The following is a 23,944-nucleotide window of genomic DNA, read 5'->3' as shown; positions in this document are numbered from 1 at the left end:
GCTGAAAACCGCGTAAGGACTAGTCAGGCCTCGGGGGTGAACAGCACAGGCCCAGAGGGGCAGGATGAGAGAACACTGGGGTGAGACAGGAGAGGGAGACGAGTGTGTCCGGGTGCTGCACATAAGTAATGGGAAAGGAGTCACATTGGAAAGACCGGGTCCACCAGGAACGTGGCACAAGAACAGGCCCATACAGGCAGAACTGGTCATAACCTAGATGCTTAACCAGGCACATACCAACAGTCTGGAGGCACTGTGGATGTGCCATAAGAAACCTACCTTGTCTCAAAGAGCCTCAACTCTTTGACCCTCCGTGATGAACGGTGACTCAGATACTTCAGCCACCTGCAGCCCAGATGGAATGGAGCTCTAAGAACCAACATTTCAGTCCTTAAGTACTGCATTCACAGAATGCAAATAAAATTGGAAGGAATAAAGCATAACGGTCCTACTAAAATGGAAAAAAAAAAGCTTTCTGTGGAAACAACTTTCCTGAATTTTCTTATGTTAATACGGAGCTGATCCTAAATGTACTGAGAAACAAAATTAATCTTTATAGGAATGAGCAAGGGCAGTGTTCTAGAAAACACCTCTGGAAAATCAAAAATAACCTGGGACTCGGTAACTCACTCTTGATTTTCAGACACAGTGATCCCTCGGTATCATCGGAGGATATCATCCTGGAACCCCAGGAGCTGCCACAGATACCAAAATCCAAGGATGCTCAAGTGCCACAGTTGGCCCTTCCTATCCATGTTTCCGCATGCGCAGACTCAACCAGCCATGGATAGTAAGTGGACAGTGGTCCACTTACATATAGATTTATTGAAAAAAATCTACATATAAGTGAACCGGTGCAATTCAAACCCATGTTCAAGGGTCAACTGTAGTTGGGATTTATCACTAAGGTCTATTCAATGAGGTTTCTCCTTCACATGTATACTCCATAATGACACCAATGAAATTTTTGTCAGTAAAAACTTATACTCTGTGCTTGGAGTATGTTGTCAGCCCCAGATGTGTAAAGGTCTTACATAATTACCCTTACCTCAGTTATTTTTACATAGCCGTTTGCTTTCCAGAATAGGTCCAGCAAAACTGCTAACCAAAGGGAATCATAATGGTTCCTAGACCAACTCTGCTTTGCAGCTGTACCAAGGAACTAGCATAGATTCTTTAGAAAACAAGGTATCTGACCAAAAACAGTAATTATAAGTTTTGAGGATCCAAATCTCTTAATGCAGTAAGCTGCATGGGAAGCAAGATACTCCTTTTCCTTTTAATAAAAGGTTCAAATATGTTTAATTTTTTTTATTTTAAAAATAAAATTGATTCATAAAGTGCAAGGAGAAACTACTTCTGTCCAGTTCTCTATTTTCATCTTCAACAAGCTGTTGGAAACAGAAAAGAGAAATAAAAATTAGGAATACATAATGGTTAACTTCAAATTATTCTATTGTTTAGTTAAACCATGAACAACAAAATCTGCTGTTACAGATAAGAAAACTGAGACCCTGTAAATTTGCAGAGCTCTGATGAAAAAGCCAGGACTAGACTCAAGGCTCCTGACTTTCAAGCCATTGTCAGCCTGCCAAGGGCCTAAGAATTTAGACTGGAGATGACAAAACATGAATGCAAAGATGTACTATAGTGCTACCAAGGATATTTTAAAAAAGAAATTTATGTGGGGAGGGGGGAAGGGTGTGGTAGGAACACCTCCACGGTCCTTCTTTTCATTTTCTATTCTTTCCAGTATTTTCCATTTTGAAGTTTAATGTTGCCAAGGTGCAACGACTTTGCACGTGGTTAAGACAGTCCCGTTAAACACACGCAGTGAACTGAACTACGACACCAAAATGTGAGTTATTAAGGAAAACAGAACTTTCTCCTCCTTCTGGTGCCTGGGGGGACAAGTCACCTCCTGTGGGCTCTCCAAAGACCCTCCTGTCCCAAGATATCCGGCCGTCCCCGAAGTCTCCCCTTAGAGCGCCGCTGTTAAGTACTGCTCACCGACTCCGGCAAGAGCCCGGCACTGCGGGCGGAGAGAGTGAGGCGAGCCTGGCTTCGGCTGGAGCCCCGCGCCGGAGAGGCGAGGTGGCTTCGAGGTGGCCGCCCGGTGGCCGGCGGGGACCGACAGCGCAGGGATCTCAGGCCAGGTCCAGCTTCTTCTGCGTCGCCGCCAGCTTGTCTTGCAGCCTCTTCTTTCTCCAGTCCAGGTAGCGCCGCCGCAGCCGGTGTGCCTGCCAGCCCACGAGCACTCCGGAGGCGAAAGCCACCAGCACGGACAGCTGCAACGTCCTCTCGGACACGTTCGCCATCGCGGCTCCCAGGCTTGCAGCGCGGCCTACGGCGCGGCGGCCGGGTCAAAAAGCGCAGCGCGTTTCGGGTCGGGGCGCGGGCCGTGAGTGCCCGGCGCGCCCTGCCGCGCATCTCTTGCGATTTAAAGATTTGTCGATCTCGCCTGCTGCTGAAGACTTCCCCCGCCCTTAGATAGCTCCACAGTTCCCTCCTCTGAACCCCTACCATACTTATTGTTTGGCATTCATCAGATGTTGCCTTGATTTATTATTATTAGCTAACTACGGTGGTGCGTCTTTCCAACCTCATGGTCAGCTCAACCTCTGTATTTTCTCTCAGCAGCAGAATGCGAGCCAAATATGTGACTTTAATTTTCTGGGAACCCAAAATTTTCTGGGAACCCATTTTAAAAAATGCAAACAGATGAAATTATTGTTAATAACGTATTTTACTTAGCTTAATATACATAAAGGATGTTATCTTTTCAACATGTAATCAGAAAAGCTATTAATGAGATCTTTTATTCTTTTTTTATACTAAGACTGAAATCTGGTATAGATGTTATAATTAACAGCACATCTCAATTTGAACACTAAGTTTTCGGTGGAGATACTTGATCAGTTTCTAGAATTCACAAAAGTTAGCTGAAAAATTAGATTCATATACCCATGTTGTTTCAAACACATGTAAAAATTTCTCCAATATCTGAGTTGAGTATCTTTTTAAAAATAAATAATTTATTTATTTTTGGCCGCTTTGGGTCTTCATTGCTGCGTGCGGGCTTTCTCTAGTGAGCAGGGGCTACTCTTTGTTGCTGTGTGTGTGCTTCTCATTTCAGTGGCTTCTCTTGTTGGGGAGCACGGGCTCTAGGCACACGGGCTTCAGTAGTTGTGGCATGTGGGCTCTAGAGCACAGGCTCAGTAGTTATGGCTCATGGGCTTAGTTGCTCCACGGCATGTGGGATCTTCCTGGGCTAGGGATCAAACCTGTGTCCCCTGCATTGGCAGGCGGATTCATAACCACTGTGTCAACAGGGAAGTCCGAGTATTGGTTTTTAAACTAAATTTTATTAAGTTGTTATTAAAAATTCAGAAATCAGTTCTTCAGTCACACTAGTCACATAAGGGGCTAGTGGCTACCGTATTGGACAGCAAGGTCTAGAGAGCCATTCTATTCCACAACTAACACTGGGTCAGAGTTGTGGGGATAGAGGGAAAACAAATTCTAATGATGAAATTCATTCATTGTAACCCCCAACAATTTCCACTCCTGAAGTTCATGTGTTAAGTCCTTCCCCTAGAGTATGGGCTGATCTGTGATTTGCTGGAAGGTCACTCCTGTGTTTACCTTATGTGATATAAAACTTCTTAACAGACTGAAGACTCCCGTTGTGGGCTTGATGAAGTAAGCAAACATGTTGGAGAAGCTTATATAGTAAAGAACTATGTGTAGCCTCTAGGAACAGCAGCACGCCTCCAGCCAACAGCCAGCAAAAAGCTAGAGCTCTCAGTCCTACAACCACAAGGAAATTAACTTTGCCTGTAACATGAATAGGCTTGGAAGCAGATTCTTCCCCCAGTGCAGCCTCCAGATGAGATTATAGCTTGGCTCATACTTTGATTGTAGCCTTGTGAGACCCTAACAGAAGACCCATGTGCCTGGACCCCTAACCCATGGAAAGTTGAGATTATAAATGTGTGTTGTGGTAATTCATTACACAGCAATAGAAAACAGATACAGTCATGAAAGGGAGACCAGCACGTGGAGCCTGAACTCTTTTAGAGCATGGGCCTGACCTAGCCTCTCTATAGATATCAGCAAATGGACTTTCATACTTGAAATGAAACCTATTATTATTATTATTAGGGTGATGATACAGACAGTACTGGGTCCAATGTGAATTCAAGTCTGCCATGCTTAATGATCATTTACCTAGCAAATATTTCTTGAATGTTGCAGTAGGTATTGGGAATGTAGAGGTGAATATGCCACAACAGCTGCCCTCAGACAGCTTAGCGCAGAGTGAAAGAGATGGAAAAAAATAATTATGACACACTCTGATGAATTGGAATATACAGTTAAGTATGTAGCTTAGCCTTTAAAAAAGAAAAAAAACCCTCAGAAACCTTCTTTTCTTTCATATTCCGTTCAATCTATTAGTCAATCCTGTAGGTTCTAGTGGAAGAAATCTTCACATATTGAGGTACAGGGAAGTCATTCTGGCTTACGCGTGATGTGCCTTGAACTTTATGCTAACTAAAACAGCCTGTCTTATGGCCTGTCAAACATACATTATACATCTGCATTAACCATTAAAGAAATTGCCCACCATCTAGTAATACAAAGGGATAAGTAGCAACCCACTGCAGTTGCCCACCTAGAGTACCCCCTGAGGGAAATTCAGGGAAAAAAAAAAAGGATGGGTCATTCTGTGATTTGAATAGATGGTACCTGGGTAGTTAAGATGCATACCTCAGAAAGAATTTCAATGACCCCCGATTTTTGCATCTTCTCTTACATAGAAAGGCACTAAAATCATTAAGTTGTGATATGTGTTCTTTGTGATTGGCAGTAATCTTTTACCAAGATGTATGCTTGACTACGTGTATTTCCTAGCCCCCAAATAATCATGTATATATACTCCTCCCCTACCCCTTCAGAGCAGTCCCTCAGAGCTACTGAGAGGCTGTTTCCCAGGCTATAGTCCTCAGTTTGGCTCAAATAAAACTCTCTTCTATTCTTATTATAGATTGTTTATTGATTATTTGCATCAACATTTCTACTTTCAAAATATGACCAGAATTAAACTTGTTCTCACCTGACTGCTACCACTGCACCCAAGCTACCATCATCTCTTACCTGAGATACTGCAATAGCCCCTATCAGGTTTGTGTGCTTCCACATCTGTCCACGACATTCTATTCTCAACACAGCAGCCAGAGTGAGCCTTTGAAATCAGAAGGTGGACCATGCAATGCCTCTGCTCCAACTCTGCAGTGCCCAAAGCCCCTGCATGGTCAGATCTCCTCTTCCTCTTACATCTCACTGGTCTGCTCACTGTTTCATTTGTTTTTCGGCTCATTGTTGTTTTTTTTTTTAAGATTTTTTTTGATGTGGACCATTTTTAAAGTCTTTATTGAATTTGTTACATTATTGCTTCTGTTTTATGTTTTTGGCTTTTTGGCCACGAGGCTTTTGGGATCTTAGCTCCCCGACCAGAGATCGAACCGGCAGCCCCTGCATTGGAAGGTGAAGTCTCAACCACTGGACGGCCAGGGAAGTCCCTGCTCATTGTTTCTTGAGCTCACAAGGTTCGGTGCTACCTAAGAACATTTGCATGTGCAGTTCCCCTGCCTGGCATACTCTTCCCCCAGGTACTTGCATGACTAACTCCTTCACCTCCCTTTTTTTTTTTTTTTTTGGCCATGTTACTTGGCATGTGGGATCTTAGTTCCTTGACCAGGGATCAACCTGTGCCCCCTGCACTGGAAGCGCAGAATCTTAACCACTCCCTCACCTCCTTTAGGTTTTTGTCAACCGTCACCTTCTCAATGAGACCTACCTGACTATTTAAAAGTTACAGGCCTGGGCTTCCCTGGTGGCGCAGTGGTTGAGAGTCTGCCTGCCGTTGCAGGGGACACGGGTTCGTGCCCCAGTCCAGGAAGATCCCACATGCCACGGAGCGGCTGGGCCCGTGAGCCGTGGCTGCTGAGCCTGCGCGTCTGGAGCCTGTGCTCACAACGGGAGAGGCCACAACAGTGAGAGGCCCGTGTACCGGAAAAAAATAAATAAATAAAATAAAATAAAATAAAAGTCACAAGCCCAACCAATCCCCACTCTCTGGCACTCCTGATCTCTGTTCTCCTACTGCATAGTACTTACTGCCTTCCACTTGCTGTAGGATTTACTTATTACACTAATTGTTTATCTCCAGCTCTCCCACTATAATGTAAACTACTTGAGGGCAGGGTTTTTTTTCTCAGTTGTATGCTGATGAATCCCAAGTGCCTATGACAGGGGCTGGCACATAACAGACCCTCAATAAACATTTGGTGTTGATAACAGGCTGGGAGTGGTCAGAGGAGGCTTCTTTGTGGGTGGCTGAACTGAATCTTGAAAGATAAGTAGGATAATCAGAAGAAAAAACTAAATTTCCCTGAACCTTAGTTTTCTCAGTTGTAAAGTGAGGAGCTTGGTATGATTCAATAGCTCTAAGGCATTTTTAAAAGCCAGTTTTGGCAGCCTGAACTTGTGTACTTGGGCCACTGGTGTTATTGCAAATTAGACCTTCACTTGGAATCCGTACTTCATCCCTAAGTGGCCTTTGTGTTAAAAATAAGCCCAATGGGAATTCCCTGGGGGTCCAGGGGTTAGGACTCCACCCTTTTGCTGCCGAGGGCCCTGGTTTGATTCCTGGTCAGGGAAATAAGATCCCACAAGTCACGAGGCACAGCCAAAAAAAACCCCAGATCATGTACATTGAAGCCTTAAATATGGGAAAACCTTAGACACATAGACCTGGCAGAGACCGTAGAAATGCCCTTGTTTTAGCAGAAGGGAACTCTGGCCAGACAGAAGAATGGAACTTCTGGAGAGGAGACAGCTGTGTAAGATTTAAATCCCTCTTAAAAAGCCAGTGTGTCCCTGGCTTGAGACTTTGTATTTTTCCCCTGGGTACGTTGTTTCAACGGGACATTTTAGTAGACTTGATAATGGTCAACCAACTTTGAGGTGATGATTACTGTGGATTTACAGGCTGAATAGTCAAGTGTAATGACTTAACTGATTACAACAGTGTCTTTTGAATAATACATTAACTGCCGCTATTGAGTTTGCTGTTTGAAGTGCTTGCCAAGGGAAAAGATACTACCATTTACAGTATTAGACTTTTATTCGTTGTAGGTTCATTTAAAGTATATATGTATTGCAACTAGAGATGATCATACTAAGTGAAGTAAGTCAGAAAGAGGAAGACAAATACCATATGATATCACTTAGATGTGGAATCTAAAATATGGCACAAACAAACCTATCTACAAAACAGAAATAGGCTCACAGACATAGAGATCAGACTTGTGGTTGCCAAGGTGGGGGGGGGGGGTGGAGGGGGAGAGGGAGAGGGAGAGGGATGGACCGGGAATTTGGGGTTGGTAGATGCAAACCATTACATTTAGAATGGATAAACAACAAGGTCCTACTGTATAGCACAGGGAACTATAACCAATCTCCTGAGATAAACCATAACGGAAAAGAATATTCACAAAAAAAGAATATTAAAAATAGTATATATGTAAATGGAATTGGTTTCCTCTACAACTCCAGGGCCATAAGCAATGCAGCAGACATTTTACACCCTAAAAGGTACAGCTTTGTCATGATTAAAATGGAACATTCAACTCAGTAGGTCCTTGAGTTCTGGCCCTGAAGAACTCTTGATGGGCCAGTTATCCCCAGGCCACAAGCCCACACCCTGAGTCTCCGAGTTGAACTGCCAGAGCCTTTGTTTCCCATTCTTATCCCCTGAACTTTTGGATGTGGGAAGAGAAATCCCTGCATGGTTGGGTGTCATGCTGAACGAACTCACCTGCCTCCACCAGTAAGTACACACTCTAAGAGTCTGGGACTGAGGGGAGGTGGGCAAGCAATATCAACTAAATATATCTTGTGTGATTTCTAAGTGTGAATCATTTCCTCCCAGTACAGAATCAAAAATGCAAGGGATGCTACGGGGAAAGCTGATTCTTCTCTTTGGCAGAAACCATAAAACACTTATTCATGTCTGCCTCTCTATTCTATAATTCTGGAGACATGCACAGTAGAGTGGTCTCCTATAATCCTTCAGAGAGAACAGAAAAATCCTGAGTAAGACCCCAAACCAGTCTCCTCATAATTCCAAGGTAAGTGGTCACCTATAATTCACTAATTATCACCAGTATTTCCCGAGTGCATATTCTGTGCCAGATATTGAGTGCAACGTAGTCTATGCTGAGCCAGTCTCCAGGATCTACTGGCTAGAAGAAAAAAACGACAACAGCCAAATCCTCACACAAATAAATACAGCATTACAAGCATTAATCAGTGTGTAGATGGAAAAGCACCATGTACCATGTCTGAGGGAACCCAAAGGAAGGTCATCAAGGTTGGGAGGGTGGGAGTGGTCAAGGGAAGCCTCCTATGGACTTTACGTTTAAAATCTGAAGGCAGACTTAGGAGTAGGAATAGCAGGGAAGGGACTTCTCTTGGCTGAGGGAATACATCTGTGAACATTGTGAGGCTGCAAAAGGCTGACTTAGTGAGAACTTGAGTGGCAGGAGAGGAAGGGAGGTAGGAAATGTAGACAGGACTTTCAGGCCACTCTGATTTTTTTTTATGTTTTTAATTTTATATTTTAGTAGAGTTGATTAACAATGTGCTAGTTTCAGGTGTACAGCAAAATTATACATATACATGTATCTATTCTTTTTCAAATTCTTTTCCCATTTAGGTTATTACAGAGAATTGAGTAGAGTTCCCAAAGTCCCAGTCTGTCCCCATTCTGATTTTATTCACAGTGAAATAGGCAGGCTTTTTTTTTTTTAATAGCAGGGGAGCTGCATCATCCTGTTTGCATATTATTAAAATTAACCTGATTTTAGTGATTTAACAGAATGGAAACCAAACCTTTCCTTTCATGTACATACACACACACACAAAAAGGTTTATGCTAATCTGGAAGATCCAGTTTAGCTGATTGTAGAAAGATGTTGTGAGATCACAGAAAGCTTTTTCCTTTTCTGCATTCCATGGAAGACGTTCTAAGATATTCGACTTGGTCAAATTATATAGAGCCCTTGCTCTTTCAGAAAAGTTTGGTACCCACTGTATCCAATATCTAATTAAACCCAGAAATCCTTCTGACTGTCTTTCCATGGTTGATCTTGGATAATTTTGATTAGTTTGTAATCGCTCCTTAGATATTGTCCTTCCTTCAGGCAATATGTCTTGGCCAGGTCAGTGAGCAGATGGTTACAGTAAGTCTTAGAATCATCCAGATCAGAGGAACTTAAGAAGAGGACATTTCCATATGGGATCAAAGGGATCACCTATGAGAATAGCATATCCTTACAGTTTTGGTTTAAGACTTGGGAGAACTATGACGAGGTCTCAATGAATTCCTGGGTCAAGTAATATTGACCATCTTTCTTAACTGGGACACTAAAGAAAGTCAAGTATAAAACTATTACAGTGAGGAGAAGATGGTGTTTAGGTTAGGCACTGCAAGGAAGTGAGGTATAACTATTTTGCTAATTCCTCACAGATCTCAAGTCTATATTCTCAGCCATTAGGTATTTTAACAACAAAGCAGATGTATTACATAAACTGGTATAAGGAAGAATTGGTTAGTTACAGTAATGCCCACCAGTGGCTGCTCTTAGGCCTAACTAGACAACCAAACTCAATGACTATAGGGCTTCCCTGGTGGCGCAGTGGTTGAGAGTCCGCCTGCCGATGCAGGGGACGCGGGTTCGTGCCCGGTCCTGGAGGATCCCACATGCCGCGGAGCGGCTGGGTCCGTGAGCCATGGCCGCTGAGCCTGCGCGTCCAGAGCCTGTGCTCCGCAATGGGAGAGGCCACAACAGTGAGAGGCCCGCGTACCGCAAAAAACAAAAACAAACAAACAAAACCCCCTCAATGACTATAATAGGCCACACTTGGGTAGGATAGAGGTTAGGAGACAGTATTGTGACCTGGCAGTGTCAGGTGTGTTTCTCAGCAATAGTTTCATAGCAGCACGCAGAGCAGTGTGTGCTCTCCAAGTGGAGAGTTACACGTGAGAGAATGAGACCACAGAGGTGGGTGTGAGAGCCAAGCTCAAGTCCCAGATAGGAATCAGTATCCTGCGTAATCATCCCAATAGGCAGAGCTTCCAGGCCACAAGTCCCAGTTACAAGTCACCACACTAAGGGAAGCCCAGAGCTATGGCTTTCCACTGGCATTTATACTCCACTCACGGTCCTTGTAATCTAGATGCATTTTACCAGTCAGGGCTCATTTCTACCATAAGCAATATAGACGTTCCAGCTCTGTCAGGTTTCTAGGGAAAAGGGGCTGGAAAGATAATCCAAGGTCACTTTTTTCAGTGGAGGAGGATTGTTGTTAATCCTTTGCTCACGGGTACAATTGGTCTAAGATCTTCCTTTGCTTCAACATTAAGAAGATATTAACATAGAACAGAATAAATTCCAGAAATAGACCCACAAAAATATGGTCAATTGATTTTTGACAAAGATACAAGGGAAGTTTTGTAGGTATAGGATAGTATTTAACAAATGGTGTTGGAATAATTGGACACCCATAAGTAAAATAAGAACCTTGACCCTCAACTCATACTATATATAAAAATTAATTCAAAATGGATCATAGATCTAAACGTAAAACATAAAGTTATAAACTTTTAGAAGAAAAGAGAATCTTCATGAACTTGGGTTAGGCAAAGAACTCTTATTATGATACCAAAAGTACAATCCATACATTGAACTTTATCAAAATTACACAAGTTTACTCTGCCAAGGACACTGTTCGGAAAACAAAAAGACGAGCCAAAGACTGGGGGAAATATTTGAAAATCACATATCCAACAAACACAGTGTGCAGAATACATAAAGAACTCTAAAAACTCAACGTGAGAAAACAAACGGCTTTATAAAAATGGGGAAAGATTTTATCTGACACTTTACCAGAGAAAATATACAGAAGGAGGAACATGAAATAATGTTCAACATCATTAGTTATTAAGAACATGCAAATTAACACTGTGATGAGATACCACTACACACCTATTAGAAGAGCTAAGACATTTTTCAAATGACAATACCAACTTTGGCAAGGATTCTGAGAAACTAGAACTCTCCTACATCTCTAGTTGCAGGTGCAAAATGGTGTAATCACTCTGAAAACAGTTGATCAATCTCTTATGAAGTTAAGCACACACTGACTAGTTGATTCAGCAATTCCATTCCTAGGTATTTGTCCTAGAGAAATGAAAATTTATGTTTACCTTCAACTTTGTAAATGAATTTTTTAGCAGCTTTATTCATAATAGCCAAAAATTGGAGAAGACCTACATGTCCTTTCATGGGTGAATGAATGAATAAACTATGTTATATCCATACAGTGCAACAGCACTCAGCACTAAAAAGGGATTATTCTTGATGAACATGGCAACAGGGAAGAATCTCTAAAGCATTTTGCTACGTGAAAGAAACTAGACTTCAAACTGTATGATTATATTTATATGACATTCTGGAAAAGGCAAAACTATAGATTAGACAACAGATCAGTGGTAGTCAAGGGTGAGGGCAGGGGAAGGATTTGACTACAAAGGGGTAGCACAAAGAAATTTTTTAGGGTGATGACACTGTTCTGTATCCCAATTGTGGTGGTGGTTACACAAATATATATGTGTCTTAAAATTTATAGAATTGTACATTTTAAAAAAGTTAACTTTACATATTAATTTAAAAAATAATAAAAGGTAAACCCAACTGATTTGGAACTATGTCCACATAAAACTTGCACATGAATGTTTATAGCCTATTTCTTCATAATGTCCAAGAGTTGGGAGCAACCAAGGTGTTCTTCAATAGGTAAAGGGGTAAACAAACAGTGCTACAGCCATACAATGAAATATTATTTACAAATAAGAAATGAGCCATCAAGCCATGAAAAGACATGGATTAATCTTAAATGCATATTGCTAAATGAAAGAAGCTAGTCTGAAAGGCTACTTACTGCATGATTCCAATTACATAGCATTCTGGAAAAGGCAAAACCATAGATATAGTAAAATATCAGTGGTTACCATGGGTTTGGGGGAGGGAGAAGGGTTGCACCGTGTAAAAATGCACCGTGGATTTTTTAGGGTGATGAAACTACTCTGTATGTTACGGTAATGGTGGATACATGACATTATGTATTTGCCAAAAACCCATATAACATTACCACACAAAGATTAAACTGTAATGGATGAAATCTGGGGAGAAGTTCTTTATTGTAGTAAAAATACATAATGTTATATTTACCATTTTAACTTTTTTTTTTTTTTTTTTTTTTTTTTGCGGTACGCGGGCCTCTCACCGCTGCGGCCTCTCCCGTTGCGGAGCACAGGCTCCGGACGCGCAGGCTCAGCGGCTATGGCTCACGGGCCCAACCTCTCCGCGGCATGTGGGATCTTCCCGGACTGGGGCACGAACCCGTGTCCCCTGCATCGGTAGGCGGGCTCTCAACCACTGCGCCACCAGGGAAGCCCCTATTACTGTTTTAAATTCATGACCAACATTAATAAAAATCAGGAACATGCTCATGAAAAATCTAGATTTCTGCTTTCTTTCAAAAATTCAGCAGCTCTGTAACCCCAAGTTCCTGTCCAGGCTGGGACTGGGGGAAGGGAGGAGGGTTCCCAACGCCCTCCCCGGAAGCATCTGCCCCAGGTATCTTCTCTCTGGGTCCACACCCAGCTCTCCAGGGGGTTCTACTAGGACGGAGAGGAAACCATCATTTACTGGGCACCTGCCAGTGGCAGCCACTAAATATATTAACTCATTTAATTCTCAAACAACCCTGGGAGGAAGATCTTGTTCCTATTTTATTGATACAGAAACCCGGGCTCAGTGACACGCCCAGGGCACATGGCTGGGACCCTTTGCCAGCTTGGCCTCTAACTCTCTGCGCCTCGGGCCCCCCGGATCCGCGTCCAGCCCCCGCCCCCGGCTGGACCACGTCCCCGCCCCCGGCTCCAGCAAGAGCCCGGAGGCCGGGCGGGAAGGGCCTAGAGCCGGGGACCCGCCGCGCCCGCCCCCAGTCCTCCGTCCGCGGGGCCCCGCCGCGGTCACGTGAAGGGCCGAGCGGAGCGCGCCGAGCCCAGGCCTGCTGCCGCCCGAGGGCAGAGTCCGCTGCCCGCGGCCCCGACGCTCCCCCATCCTCGCCCCACGCGCCGCCGCTGCGATGCCCGGGGCCCACCGAGCCGCTGGGCTGTATCGCCCACACCCGTCGTCCCCCGAGGAGCCGCCTGCCCCGGAGGTAAGGGCGCCCCGAGGGCTGGTGGCCGCGAGCCGACGGCAGAGTCCCCCGGCTCCGCGCCCACCGTCCCCGGGACTCCCGGGTGGAGAGCGACGCCGGGCCCAGCCAGCGCCGGCTGGGGGAACGAGGGCCCCTGGGCGGGGATGCGGGTGCGGAGCCCCTCCGCCCCCGGGCTTCCGCAATCCTCTGGGTCCTCCGGGTCCTCTGGGCGCTCCGGGTGCGGGAAGCGCACGGCGGCTGGAGCGCAGAGGCGCCCTGCCCCAGGCCGCAACCCCGCACGTTAGGGTCGTTACGGGAGCTGTCAAGCCTGCACCCAGAGGCCCGCCCGGAGCCGCCTCCCCCGGACGGGGGCCAAGCCGGAATCGGGGCCCGGGCTGCGTGTCGGGGGTCCTGTCCCCGTGTGGCGCGCCCCCGGGTCTGGGTGGCCCGTGCCCGCCGCACGGCGCTCCATGGCGGCAGGAAAACAAGCGAGGGTCCCGCTGCAGGGAAACGCCCGGGAAGAAGGCTGCAAGATGTGGCGCTGGGAGTGATGATGCAGCCCTGGCTCTTCCGATCCCTGCGGGCCAAGCAGATGCGCTGCGCAAGTCGCTTAGCTCTGCCTTCCCTCCGACAGCCTGAGCTTTGGAAGACTTGAGGCTTTCAAGAGTCCTTCTTGGGTTGTTCCCTTTCGCTGGATGAGAACTCAGAGAGTGGAGAGGGAGGCAAGGCTCCAATGGAAGAGCCTCGGCTCTGATTCAGGAAATTTTAGCTGCGAATTGCAAGACGCTGAAAGCCTCTGGTTTCCCCCTCTGTAAAGTGGCGATGATAAATCACTCCCATCTCGGAGGAGTCTCGAAGACCGTGTCCCTCAGGCCCAGGACACGGTGCCTGGCACACGTAGGTTTTTCATGTGTGCCGCATTTCCTTTGGTTGTGCCAGTGGGTGGGAGCTGAAGGGTGTTTTAGCTCTGTCTTCCTCTCCTTGAGTGGCCCCTTCAGCTCTGGGCTGCTGTGCCAGTATGGCCCCTGCAAGTCTGCTCAAGACGGTCCACAGGGCAGGTGGGGTGTAAGAGCCCTGCCCCGGTCATTGCTCCGTGGCCTGCTGGCATCCCAAAGGGACTTGGCCACTTCCAACAGGTGGATTCTACCATGTCCCTGTCCCTTAAGGGAACAAGCAGGGCAGAGCAGTTCAAGGAGAGGAGGGAAAGGATTCTTGGTCCCCAGCTCTGACCCAACCCAGGTCTTGCTCCCCTCATTCTGCAAAATGATGGAACTGACAGTGATCACCCATCTTCTATGGCAAGAAAATCTTTTTAGCTTGAGACTGTCCATCTCTCTCTGTGTGTGTACTTATTGCTTCTTTCTCAAAATAAGAGAAGAATGTAAAAAACTAATAATTTGAGACCTCAAGAAACGCGAGGTCTGAAAACAGCCCAGAGTCCTGGCTGAGTCCTGTGTGAGGCGTTGGCTTAATGCATGCCTGCAAGGGCCAGCTATTTATGTCTCAGTATCTTTCAAAGACCTCCCCCAGGGGAGCAGGCATAACAGATGAGGAGCCTGGTACCAACAGGTAGTTCTCAGCAGAACAGTGATAATTGAGTCATGAAACTGAAGCTCTGACCTCGGACACTGGGTAGCCAGTATGACCTGGTTAACCTTTTTAAAAGTTAGTTTGGGGTCACTTCATAAGAAACTGCCTAGTCACCTGAAATGCATTTCCACCCTCTCCTTTCAAGCAGTTTTTTAAGAACCCTTTTCTGCCTGGAGTTTCTTTTGGCTGCTACTAAGATGGCCACCCATTCTGGTACTTTGACCAACACTTTCAGCTTTGAAAAAGAAATAATCCAATGCTAGTGATTCTCAGCCTTACTGTTGGTCAGAATTATCTGCTTTTAGAAATGTAGCTACCCTGAGATTCTGACTTAATTGGTCTGGGTGTGGACCAGGCAACAGCAATTGTAAAGCTACCAAGGATTGAAAGTGCAGCCAAGGCTGAGAGCCGGTGTCCTGTGCTGTTTCTTTGTGACTGTACGTGATCACCTCTTGACACTTCCTGTGCTTCTTTTTGAATGTTCTTATTCTTAAACCCGTTCATCCAACTCTTAGATCACCCTGTTTTGGGGCTCTTGGGACTGTGTGATGCACATGGCCAAGACGTGTGAGTGCAGCTGTTCCAGAATATCTAGCCCCAGATGACCATAGAGACCAGCTAAGTTGGTCCGGACCAGAACGACTTCCTGGCTGACCCAGAGAATTGGGGAAAATAATAAGCGTTTGCTCAGGAGACTGAGTATCAGGGTGCATTGCAACAACTTACCGCAATACAACCCAACATGGCCAGATGTTATGATCTTTTGAAGAGAAACCAGAAGTTCACATTTTTGTGTCTGCTCCAGGTTTTAAAAAATTTGACTCAGTAGCCAGCATCCAGAAAGTGCTCTCTGGGCCAAAGAAAACATATGTTCAGGCTGCCCTTGGCCGGGAGGTTGTCGCTTTCTGCACAGAGGGACATGAGGTGTTTATACCCACACCGAGCTGCGCCCTCTTTTCTTACCCTTCCTGCCTCGGCTGCCGTGCCCAGCTTACCCTCAGCAGCCATTTCTTTGTATGGAATGCTCACCGTATACTTCACAAGCTTCCCTTGGCCGTCTTCCCATATGGAAATGGAAGCTGCTGGTATGGGCCACCCTCGTGGAGAGAGTGAAATTTGAGATGGGTCCCCGTGAAGGGAAATGGAAAGGGTGTTCTTGGTTTTAGGCGAGCAAGGGATCAGGCGTGGGAGTGGGACAGTCAGTCCACCAATTTGGGCCAGAGAAGGGGGTTCCTGCAGGGAAAGTGAGGGATCCAAGACAGAGGGGAGATTGTGAGGCCCCTAAGTGCTAAGCCAGGGGGTTGACATCTGATTCTGTGGGCACTCCAGGCAAAGAGAAGTCGCCTGAAGCTTTTGAATGGGGGTGCATGGGAAAGCAATGACCTACTGTATTCTGGACATCAGAGTGCCTGTAACCTATGGGAGGAAAGAAGGGAGGCAGAGACAGACAGACAGATAGAAGGTACAGTGCTTGTAATGACACAGGGAAAAACTGAGACAGGGAAGAATTTTTTACTTGAAATTTATGGTAACTTCTCTTTACCTTAAGTTATGTTAATTTTCTTCTATATCTAAGCAAGTCATATTGGCTCTTTTCAAAGCACTTCTATCAACAACTTCAGTTTTGTCAAGGTTCCTGTTGCCTGATTTAAAGGTATCTGGCGCTTACAGCTATTTATTCCTACACTTCCTTGCTATCCTCCAGAGCTTCTGGAATCCATTTTTCCCTCCTTCTTGTACAATCTCCTCCCTCTCACCCGGAGGTATTTAAGTTATTCACCTTCCTCAGACTGAAGGCATACAAAGTGGGGAAGGTGGGAGGAGAAAACACAAACATCTTAAATACGTTTTTAAGTCTTGGGGAGCGGAAAGGAAATGTCACGGCTCTGAGAAAAGGAGAGAAAGAAAATTAGGAGAAGTCAATTATTGCCAGGGTGCCAAGAAAATACAAAACCTATGAGAAGCAGTAGTAAAATGGCCATATTTAGACCAGTGACGTTTCAATCTTGACTGCACGTTGGAATCACCCGGGAACTTTTAAAATTCAATCCTGGGTCCCACCTTCCAGAGATTCTGATGCAACTGGTCTGGGCAACAGGATCTTTACAAGCAAAACCTCTGAAGGTGATTGTATTCTGCCTCGGAGGTGAGATCTACTGTCCAGGGGGTCAGCAGGGCCTCCCCTAGGGTGGGGCTGATGTTTTGATGTACGAAGCCACTTATCAGCTGCCTCTGGGGAGACGCCTGATATCCGGTCTTTGCCGTTTTCATGGTAGACATGGGCAGTGGTTCTCATGTAAACTTGAAAAGTATGTGCAGTTTTGGAACGGCATGTCTAACATAAGCCACATTCTTGGGGTGGATGAAAAAAATTCATTTTATGGGAAGATACAAATGGCATTAATACGAGTGAGAATGCTCATTTACCATAAGTTTGCCTGTTGAGAGTACTTCTTCCCAAGCAAAAAATGGGTGGAGACTTAGAAGTTATACACAAATGGGATGGAGGGAGGGAAGGCAAGAAGAACCAGAAGATAGAGCAGACGAGACCTTAAAAGGAGACAGACTGTCAGAAACGTAATAGCAGTTAAGAATGCGAACACTTTGAAACGTTACTGTAAAGGTAAATTAGCTATTATGAAAGTGTCAGCGTATTTAAACGTGACAGGCATAAGTTCAGCTGGCAAGGGGGCAATTGGATGGGGTGCCGTGGTGCTTGTAGATTCAATGCCGAGAGTCTGGGTGGGGTCTGAGGGAGGTAACCCCCAGGGCCCGGCTGGCTGAGGAATTGCTGGTGAGCATGTTTTTCCTGTTCGTGTTTGTGGACAGACTGTTTTGCTGGGTCTGTTATACCCATCTTTGGGGGTAGATATTAGTACTATCATTTTTTTGCTTGTTTTTTGTTTTTTTGTTTGTTTGTTTTTTGGCTGCACCGTGTGGCTTATGGGATCTTAGTTCCCCGACCAGTGATCGAACCCGTGTGCCCTTGGCAGTGAAAGCAGGAGTCCTAACCACTGGACCGCCAGGGAATTCCCTCATCATCTTTTAAAATTGGGAACAGTTGCCTTTGAGACATTTTGCTTTAAATATTCTTTTTAAAAAACCTTGATATCAGAATTCTTTGCTGTCCCAGTATGATCTTTTTGAGGCTTAATGAAACTTTCTTAAAATTAACATGTGTTCATTAAAAAAAAAAAAATCAACTCTTGCTGATGCTAGGCATTTTATACCTAAAATAGATTTCTAGGCATATCCTGGGGAACTCTGGTGTTCCTCAATGTTCAAGATGTTCCATGGAAAAATAATTGATATTAGATTTTCTACTATATTTCTAAAATATTTTTGTAAATATGTAAAAGAAAATGTGTGATAAGTGTTTAACACATTTACATGATGCTTCTTCGGTTTTAATAAACTGCCCTTAAGAATTGCCATACCAGCCCTGAGAATGCACATGAATCAGTAGGTGATGGGTTCTTAGAGCAGTTAATTCACCTGTGGGGTTATTGTTCCACATCAGTTTTTAATCCAAACTGTTATCTTTTTTGGAGGGCAATTTTTAAAGCTTTATTAAGCTATAATTGATATGTACTAAACCACACATTTAAAGTCTACAGTTTGATGAGCCTTGGTATATGAATACACTTGTGATATTAACACAACATTCAAGGTGATGAATGTATCCATCTCCCCCAAAAGTTTCTTCATGCCTCATCTCTCTGTCCCCTTCCTCCTCCTCCTCCCAAGTGCCCCATCCCCAGGCAACTGATCTGGTTTCTGGAACTATAGATTGGTTTGCATTTTCTAGAATTTTATATAGATAGACTCATATAGTAGGTACTCTTTTTGAGGGGTAGGATTTGGCCTCTTTCACTCAGCACAATTATTTTGAGATTCATCCATTTTGATATGTTTATCAGTAATTCATTCCTTTTAATTCCTGAGTAATATTCCCTGGTACAGATATATCACATTTTGTTTATCCATTCACCTGTTTGTAGAGCATTATGGTCGTTTCCAGTATTTGGCTATTAAGCTGCTGTGAACATTTGTGTACCAGTGCAACTTTGGAATGGCATGTCTAACATAAGCCACATTCTTGGGCTGGATGTACAAGTCTTTGTGTGGACGTATGCTTTCTTTCTCTTTGATAAATATTTAGGAGTGGAATGGCCAAGAAAGCACCAAACTGTTTTCCAAAGTAAATGCACTGTTTTCCATCCCTACCAACAAGAGTTTTAGTTGCTCCACAACCTTGTCAACACTTGGTGTGGTCAGTCTTTATTTTTAACCATTCCAGTGGATATGTAGTAGTATCTCACTGTGGCTTAAATTTGCTTTTTCCTAATGACTAAAGACGTTGAGCATCTTTTCATGTGCTTATTTACTATCCTTATATCTTCTTTGGTGAAATGTCTATTAAAAGACACAATGACTAATGTTTGTGTTTTTAATGCAATAGAACTTATTTTTTAAAGTGTTGCAATATGAAATAAATTTAAGAAACACAGTTCTACTATGTGTACAAATATCTACTATGTGTGTTTGATATGAAAATTAAATATAAAATTTGGACTCTTTTGACCTCTCCGAATACTTCATGCATTTTCAAAATTAACTTTCTTGACCAGTAAGAGATTTCCATACCAGTCCGGGCAGGAAGATGTCCCCTATTTTGAGGAGGTAACTCCGGTTATCAGTTGGATAATCAGGTTGTGTTCGCTTCTGAAGTACCTAAGGAGGTCTAAATAGCTCGTCTGTTTGTATGTGTTCTTTATCTAATTTATACCGAATCAGAAGTGTGAGCCATCACCAACGGGGCTCAGCTGTACAGGTCATGGACAAATTAAACTAAATCTCAAGATGCCCCTTTGGTTGAGTGGATGTTATCAACCATTTAAAATCATGTTAATGTTGGTGAGAAGCAGGAAACATGTATATTCATGTGCTAGTTTGAGGCATATAAAATGCGTAACTTTGGGGTAGACAGTTTGGTCGTACCTATCAAAATAGAAAATGACATACCTTCCGTCCACAAGTTATACTCTATCCTACAGAAACACTCCTATGGTACAAAAGTACGTGTGTGTAATAAATATATATTAAAATGTTCAATATAATTGTGTTCAAAATATTTTGAAAAAGGGAAACTACCTAAAGGAAGAGGCATTTGTTAAAAAGAATGGGTTAGATCTATAAGTATTGTCATGAAAAAAAAGTCCAGAATATATTGAGTGAAAAAGTAAGCTTTGTGTCATGTGAAAACAATTTTATTCTTTTAAAATTATGTGTATGTATAGAATGAGGTCATACCTTGAGAAGGAGTTAAGTTCAAAAATTGTCAAGAAAGGCAATAATTTACTTGTCAAAATTAAATTTGAAAATCCCTCTAACCAACTATCAAGTGGCCTAAATATAATTTTATGTTTATATATGTGTGTGTATATTTGTGTACATAACCCTATATATGTATGTATAAATACACCATTTAAGTCATCTGTATATACTGTTCAGTGCTTTCTTGTTTTCGTTTCCTCCTCTGAGAACCTACATTTAAATTCAGGAAAGTTAAGCATGTCTGTGCCTCGGCCCCACTGCAGGACTCTCATTGCTCAGGAAAACATCTGGAAGTGAACATACAGTACCATTAATGCTGGTTCTGTCTGGCGAGAGTGGGGGCCAGGGGAGAGGTGAAGAGGAGTTTCCTTTTATACTCAATAAATACTTATAAACGAACAAGCAAAGTATCCTTTCTGACTCTAACTGTTGTTCTCCCCTTACTTTCTCCCAACGAGGACCAGGACCTTCTCCTGGCAGCTGCCTATGTTTCTGATGCTCAGTACAACAGAAACGTTCCATTTGAAACATCCCCTCAGGCTGTCAGGTAATTAAAGTGTTAAATGATCACCTAGAATCACCTCTCCTTTAGCGCTTCATATGCTTGAAGTTGAACCCAAACTGAAGGCATTGTTTCCACAAATATTTTGAGAAGTATATAGGGTATGGCACACAGAGTTGGGTAAATCCTATCCTTTTTTTTTTTAGTTCTAATGGCATGGTACCTCACAGGTAGGGAAGCCTTCAACAGGTGTACTAAGAACAGATAAATGAGTAAATAACACCCAGGACAGGAGATAAAGCATCCAAATTAAAAACATGTCATCATCTTTCCCTCCTAGATATAGGTGTCCTCTTAGAGGCGCCTAAATGAAAAGAAGACTTGTCCTTTTCCTTTCTGTTGCCTTTTGACATGACTTACATGTTTGTTCTTTTCATGGGAATTCAGCTTTTTCTCCCTAACCCCCTAGGGGTTGAACTAAAACTAAAGCTATGGCTCAGGATAAGAAAAAAAAAATTCTTATCATCAGGACTGAGTGTCAGTGCCTGAAAGGCAGCAGTGAGTACCTCATGCCTGGATGCTGGGGGACTGTCCCCCTGATGGGAAGAGACCCGTGTGACCGCCAGATCTCTCTGAGTCCACCATGCCCTGATAGCCTGATGCACATTAGAAATCGGTTAGGCTCCTGTGCCATGTAATAACAGGTCACTCTAATGAGGGTTTGTTCTGCATCAGTCCTCTAAAAGTACATCCTAGGGTCACCAGCACCCCGCGGGGAGGCTGCTAATCCTAGCTGGAGACTGTTAAGAGAATGTGCTTTGAGATATGATAATATCCCTGATTTTTTCTGTTAGCGTTTTATAGTGTGCGCTCAATTAAATGCTACCCCTCACTCTCTAGAACTGAAAGGAAAGGTGGCCAGAGAGAGGACTTTGTATTTTACCTCCCACTACACTTCTTCTGATGGGATTTGGGGGTGCTGTTTAAGTCCTGCTCATTGTTTATAACCTTCTTTATTCTTCTCTGCTCCAGGCTTTACCACTTCTATAACCACTGGACAACGCGGGCGGCCACCTACTTCTTCATTTGGGTGGACCTCGCTCTTGCCCTCTTCGAGGAACCGGCCTTGTTCCCGCTCCCTTTCTTGGTAAGCATTCAGCCCAGAGTGGCTAACCAGACTTTGTCAGAGATGAGTTGGGTCCCATGCCTCTTCCTTTTTTTCCCCCTCAAATTTCAGTTAGTATGGATTTGGTTTTATTTTTCTTGCTGGGGGGGGGTTGGAAGAATTCTGCCTACTCGCTGAGCTGATGCTTTCATCAGTAAGCATTGGAAAGGGGGTGGCAGGTTTTGGTTTTCTGTGCCTACAGGGACAAGCTGGACAGACAAATGATGTTTTAAAAGCGTATTTATCTAATGCCGAGTAGACAGTGTCATAATATAGTGTAATATATGACTTGTACTGGCCACATTCCCAGCTTTTTTCATAGTCATAAATCATTATTTATAGGTGCTTTTAAGTAATACATCAAATTACCCAACTACTCCAGATGAGTCTAAGTAATAAATTGATGACCTGTTCACATTAATTCTTGACTCGACATGGCTCTTGCCTCTCAGAGTAGTTGTGTCAGAGACTGTACGACTTGCAGAGCCTAAAATATTACTGTCTGGTCCTTTGACAGATAGAGTTCCTTGACCTCTTGCCTTAAAGAACAGCCTTTTATTATCTCCCATGATTCTGCAGGTGACTGGGCTCAACCGGGCAGATTTTCATGTTGGCTAGGATGGTGGATCTCTGGCTGGCAGCTGGGAGCTCACCTGGCTGGAGCTCTGCTTGCCTCGACACGGCCACTCCACATGGCCTGGGCTTCTCCCAGTGGGTGGGTGGAGTCCAAGAAGGAGCATCCGAGGGAGCAAGCACCATCCACCTCCTCACACACCACACTTGCTGATGTCCCAAAGCCAAAGCCCATCACATGCCCGAGCCCTGAGTCAACAGGAGAGGACACTGCACAAGGGGGTGAAAACCAGAAGCATGGTTCTTTGGGGGCTCAAAGTTGGCGGTCTTCCACACATCCGTTTGATGAGGGTGTCCCGATTAGTGAAGTCTCTGGGTAGAAAACTTGTAGCCCAGTGACTTTCGAAACAAACACCAAGTCTGAAGAAGCGGAGCTGTGCATTCACAAACCTGACCAGGGTCGGTCCCCCTACCCCCCTGCCCTCCCCATGGCACTGGCCGAGGTGACAGGTCCACAGGGTCTCTTCTCAGCCCATTGCCTTCCTCTGAATCCTCACCTTTCTGTTTGTTATTGGTCACAGGCAGCGTGGGCTTGGCTGCCTGAGTTCCAGAGTGTTCCTTCAGCCAGTGTTTATACTTCAAGCCTCTAAAATCCAATGTATTATGGGGGGCAGCTTTGGCCAGATTCAGCATTACCAAGAAAATCTTATCTTGAGCAAGGGTGTCCTGGGATTGCCCCAGGCCCTTTTGCAAGCCTGGCCTTGACAGTGAGTCTTTATAGCCCCTGAAAGGTGAACAGGCTGAGAGCTAGAAAGTTTGAAGGGGCTGCAGCCCATATCGGAGCCCAGGCCTCATGAGGGCTGGGGTGGGGATGGGGGAATTGTGCCCCCTGCTGCTTTCAGGGCCCAGCCGCAGCCCCTTCCTCCTGTCCCTTAGGAAGCTCATTCCCTCCACCCTCACCCCAGACCTTTCCATCGTCCTAGCCTGAGCCAAACCGTCCCTTTCCCCACCTTGTCCTACTTTGCCAACCTCCTCTCCCCATGAATGGAGGAAAGTGCCCGTGTTCGGGAGGACTTACTGTCTCCTGGCGATCGCAGGCAAAGCATGGGCCGCACGCACAGCCTGCAGATCTAGCTGCCTGCGGGGAGTTTGGAATTGATGCCCTGGAGCCCACGGAGGAGATGGTCAGGACTTTGCAGTGGACCCAGGGGCCTCCGTTCTCTCCTCGAACCAACCAAATACAGGCAGTGGTACAGCAGTGGCAGCGATGTCTAAGGCATGACCTGGCATTTCGAAACACATCTTTGGAGCGTTATTATTAGAGAAACTGAACTTCTAGGTGTCTATTCTGAGTATGAATGCGGGGAATTTGAGAGCATAGTGGATGTCCCTGCTTCTTCCATCCCTGACCACCCCCTCTATTTTCTGAGGAAATGCCTTCC

General features: G+C 44.7%; 2 protein-coding genes across 3 annotated transcripts in view; one reads left to right on the top strand and one right to left on the bottom strand.

The window, feature by feature from the left end:
• Positions 1-1,285: 1,285 nt before the first annotated feature.
• MTLN (mitoregulin) lies at positions 1,286-2,356 on the bottom strand. The gene is made up of 2 exons (XM_082642630.1): positions 2,011-2,356; positions 1,286-1,391 (listed from the first exon to the last, which is right to left on the bottom strand). Exon 1 carries the CDS (start codon positions 2,316-2,318, stop codon positions 2,148-2,150), a length of 171 nt encoding a protein of 56 aa, XP_082498756.1. The 5' UTR covers positions 2,319-2,356; the 3' UTR covers positions 1,286-1,391; positions 2,011-2,147.
• Positions 2,357-13,013: 10,657 nt separating this feature from the next.
• Positions 13,014-23,944, top strand: part of LOC309815646 (two pore channel protein 2-like) — a 41,213-nt gene continuing 30,282 nt past the window's right edge. For both annotated transcript variants that reach the window (XM_082642552.1, XM_082642551.1), the window contains exons 1-3: positions 13,014-13,356; positions 20,721-20,809; positions 21,797-21,911. In XM_082642552.1, the coding sequence (XP_082498678.1) occupies positions 13,282-13,356; positions 20,721-20,809; positions 21,797-21,911 (279 nt within the window). In that variant the 5' untranslated portion in view covers positions 13,014-13,281. The remainder of the gene's footprint in view (positions 13,357-20,720; positions 20,810-21,796; positions 21,912-23,944) is intronic.

This window comes from Mesoplodon mirus (assembly GCF_964341445.2).
Source record: "Mesoplodon mirus genome assembly, chromosome: 14".
Taxonomy (NCBI): domain Eukaryota; kingdom Metazoa; phylum Chordata; class Mammalia; order Artiodactyla; family Ziphiidae; genus Mesoplodon; species Mesoplodon mirus.
This window is presented reverse-complemented; position numbering and strand designations above follow the sequence as displayed.